The following is a 9,935-nucleotide window of genomic DNA, read 5'->3' as shown; positions in this document are numbered from 1 at the left end:
GCACTGTCAGAGGGTCGGTGCTGAGGGAGCGCCGCGCTGTCGGAGGGTCGGTGCTGAGGGAGCGCCGCGCTGTCGGAGGGTCGGTGCTGAGGGAGCGCCGCGCTGTCGGAGGGTCGGTGCTGAGGGAGCGCCGCGCTGTCGGAGGGTCGGTGCTGAGGGAGCGCCGCGCTGTCGGAGGGTCGGTGCTGAGGGAGCGCCGCGCTGTCGGAGGGTCGGTGCTGAGGGAGCGCCGCGCTGTCGGAGGGTCGGTGCTGAGGGAGCGCCGCGCTGTCGGAGGGTCGGTGCTGAGGGAGCGCCGCGCTGTCGGAGAGTCGGTGCTGAGAGAGCGCCGCGCTGTCGGAGGGTCGGTGCTGAGGGAGGGTCAGTGCTGAGGGAGTGCCGCACTGTCGGAGGGTCACCGCGCTGTCGGAGAGTCGGTGCTGAGGGAGCGCCGCGCTGTCGGAGGGTCGGTGCTGAGGGAGCGCAACACTAACGGAGGCTCGGTGCCAAAGGAAATAAAGCAGTTGGGAGGTCGGATAAGATTGCATAGCTCTTTTTCTGCCAGACCTGATAGGCCGCCTCACGTGAAGGAGAGGGTGTATTTCGCAGTCTTACCTTCTGTACAAACCTGAGATGGGCTATTTGCAATCAATCTAGCTAATTGGGAGTCTTTAACTTTTTTTCCATCATGGGTTTGGATTTTGCTTCTCTTTTAGCAGCATCAGTCAGGATTGTTTTTCAAAATCTGTCTGCCTTTTTTTTTCACAGATGAACCGTTTTCAAATCCTTTGGCGCCAGATTCGCACGAGATGGAAGATACTCGGTCACTGAATCAGTGAGTATCACCGACAGCTAGGGAAAGGAGGTCTCAGTAATTTCATCCACTTACCTGGATCAGTTCTTTGAAAGAGCTGTCCAATTTATCCCAAGCCCTTTCAGTATTTCCCCTTCCAATAATTATGCCCTTCTCTTCTAAAAATTAATTTTGGATCTGCTTAAAAGGCAATGCATTCCAAATCATCAAACTTTTACCGTGTTTGAAAAAGGCTGTAATTCTGTTAGCTGGAGCAATGAATGCCTTGAGCATGCTCTGACAGTGGAAGCATTGCTGATTTACGTTGCTCCATGGAAACGGAAGAGTTGTGGCTTTTCTTTTTGAGCTCTGAACTGGCACGATAAATATTGTGTGAGATAATTTACCCATTCGCAATAATGGTCTTTGTGATGCCTGAGTCCTTGTGTGCAGAGGTAGTGTCCTTGTCCCAGACCAGCAAGGCCTGGATCCACGTCCAAGTTGATCCAGGTGTGTATTATAACATTTCTGAACAAGGTAATTAGAAAATTTAGGTTTATACAAAAAATAAAGCAAGCCCAACCCCCTTTTGAAAAACAAATCTTTGAGAATTAGGCTTCCTGATCCAATTTATCCCTCCGAAATGAATGAAATTTTCAAACCTTTGTATGCTCACTGCAGATTCCTGCGTAGCAGCAATTACATGCATCTACGTCATGGATCATAGTGACCATTTTTAACCATAGTGATCTATCACCTGTAGTTGGGAATAAAATTTGAAAAACCCTTCTCGCCCCGGTTCTTAGCCAGTTATTAATGCTGTCACTGATGGCAGACGGTGGTAACGTTCTTGCCCTATTAGTCTGTTTGTCTTCCAAAAATATGTATCAGAACCAAGCAGCAGATTTCAAATAAAGTGTTTCGTTGATAAGTGTGTGGTCCTTAGAAGAAATGATTTGTTTTCATTGAAGATGTTTAACCCTGAATTTTTTTAAAGAATACATTCGCGTTAGATGCAAGGCAATTTTACTTTTCTTTAGAAGCTTGTGGTTGCTTATTTAGACTACTGTGGATTGTCTAAGTTGCTGTGGTAGAATTTGTCAGAATGTGAGCAGAATTTTCGTAGCAGTTTGTTGGATGTTGTTTGGACTGATGCCTCCATACTGAGGTTGAAGTTCTTTCAGCTTGCTGCTTCCAGACTATCAACCTGGTGGGGAAATAGCCTCAAGGAAGAGCTGCACCATTGCCATAACTCAGCATGGTAGAGAAATACAAAGGAACCTCCATTATCCAAAGCACATGGTCAGGGACTATTTTGTTCGGTTAATCAAATGCCGGATAACATAGTTAGTCATGCATCGGGACCTTGCAATCTTGTTCAGATAATCCGAAATTGGGTAATCAAATGCATAATAATCAAGGTTCCTCTGTACACTCGACTGAATGCCTCTTCATTTGATTAACTTTATCCTTTGGACTAGACTTTACTTTTGCAACCCCATTATTCTACTCCCTCTGCTCATTTGTTATCAGAATATGAGAGCAATGATTTGAAATGAACTAAACAAAACCACAACTAAAGAAATATTAGATGTGGTGTCGTGGTTGTATTAACTGATAACTAGTACTCCAAGTTTTCATGATTAATCCAGATAATGTTGGGTCGTGCACTTGAATGAAGACTTAAATATTAAGATCATTATTTTCCCCCTCTCTTCAGTTCTTGAATTTTGATGTACATGTGTTTGTGTATAGGGTTTTCTAGTTAAGATATGGTCCAGTGATATACTTGCTGATGTGACCACACCAAGGGATATTGTCACACTGTTGTTAAAATGATAATGTTACTTTCACTAGATCCAAGCTGACCAATGAGGACTTCCGAAAGTTATTGATGACTCCACGGTCAACACCATCCTCAGCTCCACCTTCAAAAACCCGCCAACATGAGTAAGTCCAATGGCAGAGTCAACGATTTGAAGAAGTTTTTGTTTGCTTTTGATTTGATAATTAAAATACATTTATAAGTAACTTCCAGTAAGGTCAGCAACTGTTAGTCCTGTCAGTTTTTACCCTCCTTGTGTGACAGTGCCAGGTGGGATGGATAGATTGGTGGGTGGAAGACTTGTTAAATATATGAGGCCAAGACTCTGGCTGGGGAGTAAGGCAGCCTTGGCGAGCCACAGGATTGGGTTCAACAAAACCGCAGCTTATCTTCTCCATACAAGGTGATTAATGCAATCATCTTTTACAATCCTTTTGACGATTTTAATCATCATTTCCTTTTAAAATAGGATGAGGGTATTTAGTTTGCGAATTTCTCTTCCTCAGGAAGTATTGGAGTTATTGAATATGTTCACAACTGAGTTAGTCAGAGTTTTGACTGAGAGCTAGAGGCTAGGGAGTCGAGGGTTACCGGGGCAGGCAGGAAAGTGGAGGTGGAACCACAATCAAATCATCTGTGATCTTAATGAATAAAGTCAGAAGTTACACGACACCAGGTTACAGTCCAAGAGGTTTATTTGAAATCACCAAGCTTTCAGAGTGCTGTTCCTTTGTCAGGTGTTGTGTGACTTCTGACTTTGTCACCCCAGTCTATCACCGGCACCTCCACATCTTACTGAAGGGGTTGAATGTTTAACCCGACTAACTCCCATGTTTATCTCCTCTAGTTAAAGGTTCCCAAGCTGTGACAGGCTGTTGCTGATGGGATACCTGCTGTAAGGGATTTCCGGCATCTTGTGGGGAGAAAGGAGAAACAGGGCATCCAGTACAAATCCCTCATATTTGGACCTCTCAAGTGTAGGAACCATTCATCTTTTCGGCTTTAGTATTCATGCAGAATATTTGGGTTGTCTGCTATGCAAAATGCACGTGCAATATACGAGGCTCTCTTGCCTCCGTTTCATGAAAAGGGATCCAATCTTGGGGCGGATGTCTTAGAAATTTGTTTTTCTGCTGATTTTTTTTTTCGTGACTTGTCAATCCCATCCAGTTTGCTCTGGAAGCACCCAAATGTTAGTACAAACCGAGCAGCAGCTAATGTTAAATAATCAAGGCAAGCAATGTGAGGATCCCAAGGAATAATCACTGGCAAACGTAGAAGGCAATGTAGTGGACCTCCACTAAATTATAACCACAGCTTTAGTCTTTATTTCACTGAAAAAAAGCTTCCAAGGAAGACTGAACCTTAAGCAGATTCAGAATATAAGTGCTCCAAGTAAAAGCAGGTAGAAATGCAGCCATTTCATTATTAATGAATTTGGGAGAAACCTCTTTATGTGAGTAATGATTAGAATGAAACTCACTGCCTTAACAACTGGTTTTGGTGAATAGCGTTAGTTGCATTCAAGAGGAATCCAACAAGGGAGGAAAGGGCAGAAGAATATGTTGAAGGGCTGTGGTAGAGAGAAATGAGAGAGCCTTCATATGGAGAATACACACCAGAACAGGCCAATGTGAATTCACTGTAAAATTATGCATGATCTTTTTCTGACTCTTTCACTCTGGTCTTTAATGAATCTCTGATGAATGGTCTGAGCATTCTGTTTGTAATTTAATGTTTGGTCATGTTTTGTCACAGGATGCCAAGGGAATACAATGAGGAGGATGATCCAGCTGCTCGCAGGAGGAAAAAGAAAAGGTATGCTGGATAAGACTACCTTCAAGTAACAACATGGTCATTATCTGTCCCTCCCTGCTCTCTCAACCACCCTCCCTCTCATCTTCCCTTTTCAGTGGTTGAAGTTATTTGGAAAGATTCTCATCTCCATATACTGATTGTGATTTCCCACCATCTACATGTAATTGAGCAACATAGATGAAGGATGAAAGGCCAGCATACAGGACATCAAGAGTAGGGAAGATTATAGAGTTTTTAAAAATGTATTCTTTTACAAGATGTGGGCATTGCTGGCTGTCCGGGATTTATTGCCTATAATTACCTGGCAGAAGGCAGTGGCACACCATATTCTTGAGTCCTAAGCATTCATATCCCTTTGCCACCAATGTAAATCCCCCCATCAACAGGATGTACAGCACTAACTCATCAAGGCTTCTTTGAGAGCACCCTCCACCATCTAGAACGATAAGGGCAGAAGATGAATATAAACACCAGCACCTGCAAAATTCCTGCCGGGTTACTCAACATTCTGACTTGGAGCTTTATCACCATCCTTCACTGTCGCTGGGTTAAAATCCATGAACTCCCTTCCTCATAGCATGTACATATGTACACCAGGGACTGCAAAATTTAAGAAGGCAACTCACCAATACTTTCTCAAGGATAATTAGAGATAGGTAACAAATACAGGACAACAGGCTTTGGCAGTTACACCCACATCACATGAAAGAATACAGTACTCAGACCTACAACTTAGAGTAAGAACATCGGAGAGGAATATGCAGTTGAGCCCCATGAGCCTGCTCTGCCATTTAATGGCTGCTCTCATTTCAGTCTCAACTCCACTTTCCTGCTCACCTATCCATGACCCTTTGACCTATTACTAATTAAAAATCTGTCTATCTCCTCAAATTTGTCCCAGCATCCACACACTCTGGAATAGTGAATTGTCCCTTGAGAGAAGTAATTTCTCTTCATCTCTGTTTTAAATCTGCTCCCACTTAGCCTAAAACAATGACCGCTTATTCTATATTGCCCACTTGAGGAAACATCCTTTCCATGTTTATTTTATCAATCCCCTTTAGCATCTTGTATACCTCAGTTAGATCTCTCCTCATTTATTTAAACCCCAAAGAGTATAGGCCTAAACTGCTCAATCTCTTTGGAACTAGAACCAGTTTGACTCTAGGTTGGGATACAGACGGACTCTAACCTCATACCTTTAATGCATTGTCTGAGCTGAGATGTTACCTTTTATTATATACTGATAAAACCTTTAGTTATCTCAGAGCTGTGACTTGAAAGAAATTCTGGGATTTACATATTAATCAATTGAAACCTGCATCCCCATTCTAAATGTTTAAAGACTTAACAGCAGTCTAGTGCAATACATTGCATTAGCTGTATGACACTTTGATCTTTTACAATAAATTCTCTATCCTGCCCCCCTAGCTACCTGACAAAGGAGCAGCGTTCTGAAAGCTTGTACTTTCAAATCAACATGTTGGACTATAGCCTGGTGTTGTGTGATTTTTTTTTTTTAAACTTTGTCCACCCGAGTCCAACACTGGCACTTCCACATCAATCTGTCTTCATAAGACGAACCCGTCATGTCTGGGATCAATGTAGTGCACCTCCTCTGAATCTAGTGCCTCCAATACAACTACGTTCCTCCTCGAATAAGGGAACCAAAACAATAGGCAATAAATTTTAATTTGGGTGTATTAAGGTTACATGTAGAGGAGGCAGCCTGCATGCAAGTTGGTCTTTTTGGAGATAGGAAAATGCAGAGGAGCCAGGAAATGGTAAGTGAGTTTTCAGAGGATAGTGTCATCAAATAGAACAGCTTTTTCTTGGATTTTCTCTTTACCATGGCATTTTATGTTAACACGTGAATGGAAGTGTTTTTAAACAAAAAGCTGTATTGGAGAGAAGGCTGGTAAACCTTATTTGATAAATAAACACCGCCGAGAGAATAAACTGGGGGGTGGTGGACAGATGGTAAGTTTTTCTATTTCTTCCAAGTATCAATTTTTTTCCAAATTCGAAACCACAATTGAAAGCTGCTGCAACTGCTGTTTCAGGCAACTGCCGTTCCAGATCAGAATTTAATTTCCATAAGACACAGATGAAGACTAAATCTGTTTCTGATGTGCCTCCATTGTGTTCTGCAAGCTTCAACTGAGCGAGTGTCCAAGTGTTCATTTCCAGTTAAGGGCTGTTTTATAATGTGACTCCTCATCGACATGGAATGAGATGGGAGGCAGTCAGAACACACTTGGTTTGGAACCATGGTAGGTAAGCGACGGAGAGAGGGGGAAGGCGCTTCTCACTCCCAAATGTGCTGAACCTGATTTGGACCAGTGTGAAAGAGCTAGCGGTCTCTGTGTTCTGTCACTCAGCTGAACTTTCCTCTGATTCACTTTCAGCTATTACGCAAAGCTGCGACAGCAGGAGTTGGAGAGAGAGCGTGAGCTAGCAGAGAAGTACCGTGATCGAGCAAGAGAGAGGCGAGATGGTGTGAACAAAGATTATGAAGAAACAGAGCTTATCAGCACAACAGCAAACTATAGGGCAGTTGGACCAACTGCAGAGGCGTAAGTGTATCCTAGAGTCAGACACTCAGCACATCAATTCTGTACTATCAAAATATACTCCGACCTACATTAGTCCCACTTTCCAGCAGCAATACTATGCATTGAATAAAACCAACCATGTACAGTAGCAAAACTTTACGGAGCGTATTGACCTATGCGATTTTAAAAACAAGTTTTACATCAGCCAGTAAGCCACAACAATTATATGTTTAAAATAACAAAAATTTCAAAAGTTGATATTTATAAACGTATGAATTAGAAACAGAAGTAGGCCACTTCATCCCTCAAACCTGCTCCACCTTTCAATAAGATCATGGCTCACAGTTGTTTGGCATTTCAGAACTAATTGTCCTTCGACAAGTTTCCCTATCCTGTTAAGGTGTACTAAATACAAGAACCATTCTGTGTAGCTAATGCCTTGTTAATATTCACTTGTTTCTTTTGTACTTCAGCCCTTCTATGTCCCATCATAAGTGGGAAAGGTAGACAGTTAGTACTCAGCACTGACTAATTTAAATCGAGCTGCAGGTCAGAGGAGGGCTGGAAACTGCTCAGTAAATGCTGACTAGACAGAGGAACGTACTGATATATAATGACCGTAATGGGAAAACCATGTTGCTGTGAACCCATTTCAAGTGCTGCAACGATTTCTCATTTTTCTCTCCCTAAGAAGAGGCTGCTAATACCTGAGACCATCTCAATTTCCTCAGTGTGTGGAAAAAGCTGGTGAAGCTTAGTGCCACTCAGAACAATTCAAAATGTAATTTCTTCTGTTCACTCTGAGTCTTTCTGGGGCCAAACTTTGGACATCACAGTGGTGATGTTATAAAATTGTAATTTACTTTTTGAAAGCCATAGCTATTTATTAGATTATTTTCTTGGTTTAAAAGTACTTTCAACAAACATGCATCCTCATTTGTTCTGAAAATCATCAAGTCTTTCCTGTGGTTCATTTCTTTGTTTCTTTCTCATACAGGGATAAGTCTGCTGCAGAGAAGCGACGCCAACTGATTCAGGAATCCAAGTTCTTGGGTGGTGACATGGAGCACACTCACTTGGTGAAAGGGTTGGACTTTGCCCTACTGCAGAAGGTCAGCACCTTTTCTTTTAAAGTGAAAAATGCTGACTAAATTCAGAGATGAAGAACTGCATTGAGCCACCTCCAGGTTACTTGGATACAGCTGACATTGATTTGCAGTTCTACCATCAGTTTCTCTGAAAATGCATATGACTTGAGTCACTTTTTCCTTTAGTGTCTGCCATGCCTCAATGGAAGACTGAATGTTCAAGCTCCACTGCAGAGACTTCATATAATCTAGACTGAGTCTTCAGTGCAGTGCTGAAGAAATGCTGCACTGTCAGAGAGTCCATTTTTCAGCTGAAAATGATTTAAACCCAGGCATCTTTTACACTCTCAAGTGAACATAGTAGATCCCATAAACTGAAAAGCAGTAGGGCAGTCCTCCCCATTATCTATCCACCATTACCTAAAAATAATAGGTTATCTGGTCATAAATCCAGAGGAAGCTTGCTATCTGGAAATTGACTACTGCCTTTCACTTCAACAGTAGTGGCAACTATTAAAAAATAATTAATTAGCTGTAAGATGCTTTGAGACAACCAAGTTGTCAAAAGGTGCTAAATGGTTGTATTTTATTCCTGTTTCTGTGAGCTGCCACAAGATTTAGTGGTGCACTTCTGGTTAGGATGATGCCTCCTGGCAAAGTAAATGATGTAGAATGTTAATTGGGGAAGAGTTCACAGTCTTGGTTTTTGTCCCCTCTCCATCATATGTAAGTCTTTGCTCTTACATTTGCAAACTTTCATCTGTGGTTTTGATTAATTTTACTTTTTTGTTCACTGCCATGTTTCTGTGAGCTTGGCTGCCCGTTGGAGCAGCAGCATGAACTGGAGGCAGTACCCTAAGGGCATCTGTCAAACCTTGCACCAGTCCTGACAAATCACTTATTGGCTGAGTCAAGGCTACATTATACCCAGGTGGACCCCATATTCAGGGTTGATAGTGGGATGCAGCAACTAAAAGAAAAACAAAAATTGGAAAATATGAAGTGAAAGGAATGGGGAACAAAGAAGAAATTAGGATTTAAGGCTTGAAAAGCTATCTTAAGAACCATTTAACTCTATTTCAAAAATAGAAACTGCTAGAAAAGCTCAGCAGGTCTGGCAGCATCTGTGGAGAGAATTCAGAGTTAACGTTTCAGGTCCAAGTGACCTCCTTCAGAAGTTCTGAGAAAGGGTCACTTGACTGGAAATGTTAACTCTGATTTCTCTCCACAGATGCTGCCAGACCTGCTGAGCTTTTCCAGCAGTTTTTGCCTCTGATTTATGGCAAGTACAGTTCTTTTGGTTTTTATTTAACTTTGTTACTGTAATGAACTTCTGCCATCTCACTAGTTTTTAATTAGGTGAGGGAATCTCTGGTTTGGTGGAGCCAGGTATCTTCAGCTGTCAGAAGAGTAGGGATTACTGCAGTCATTCACCAATATTTCTGCATCTGGCTATTGTTTGTTTTTAGTTAGCAGATTGAATTCAGGAAACAATTCAGGTCAAGCTAACTAATTATGTTTGATGTTTTTATTAGGTCCGTGCTGAAATCACCAGCAAAGAGAGGGAAGAGGAAGACATGATTGAGAAAGTACAGAAGGAGGTGAAGTAAGTGATTTGAAATAACGTCACAGCAGTAGTGAAAGGAAAAGTTTAATAGGATTTAGCGTGAAGACCAGCATTTTGATTGTGCAAACTTAGGTTATACAGCAAGAAGATACTGAACAAGGTAAGATTGGCTGAGGTCAGTGATTGAGGAGAAAGTGAGGTCTGCAGATGCTGGAGATCAGAGCTGGAAATGTGTTGCTGGAAAAGCGCAGCAGGTCAGGCAGCATCCAGGGAACAGGAGAATCGACGTTTCGGGCATAAGCCCTTCTTC

At 42.1% G+C, this 9,935-nt stretch overlaps 2 protein-coding genes across 3 annotated transcripts in view; both read left to right on the top strand.

Moving 5' to 3' along the window:
• The window catches only part of tmco6 (transmembrane and coiled-coil domains 6), a 57,086-nt gene extending 56,224 nt beyond the window's left edge, over positions 1-862 (top strand). For both annotated transcript variants that reach the window (XM_043703083.1, XM_043703081.1), the window contains exon 14: positions 852-862. In XM_043703083.1, coding sequence (XP_043559018.1) covers positions 852-854 — 3 coding nt within the window. In that variant the 3' untranslated portion in view covers positions 855-862. The remainder of the gene's footprint in view (positions 1-851) is intronic.
• ik (IK cytokine) overlaps positions 1-9,935 on the top strand; it is a 47,069-nt gene that overhangs the window by 1,444 nt on the left and 35,690 nt on the right. Inside the window, exons 2-7 of the mRNA XM_043703080.1 lie at positions 748-814; positions 2,630-2,722; positions 4,356-4,415; positions 6,824-6,991; positions 7,968-8,082; positions 9,594-9,664. Of these exons, the coding sequence (XP_043559015.1) occupies positions 748-814; positions 2,630-2,722; positions 4,356-4,415; positions 6,824-6,991; positions 7,968-8,082; positions 9,594-9,664 (574 nt within the window). The remainder of the gene's footprint in view (positions 1-747; positions 815-2,629; positions 2,723-4,355; positions 4,416-6,823; positions 6,992-7,967; positions 8,083-9,593; positions 9,665-9,935) is intronic.

Source organism: Chiloscyllium plagiosum, chromosome 14, assembly GCF_004010195.1.
Source record: "Chiloscyllium plagiosum isolate BGI_BamShark_2017 chromosome 14, ASM401019v2, whole genome shotgun sequence".
Classification (NCBI taxonomy): domain Eukaryota; kingdom Metazoa; phylum Chordata; class Chondrichthyes; order Orectolobiformes; family Hemiscylliidae; genus Chiloscyllium; species Chiloscyllium plagiosum.
This window is presented reverse-complemented; position numbering and strand designations above follow the sequence as displayed.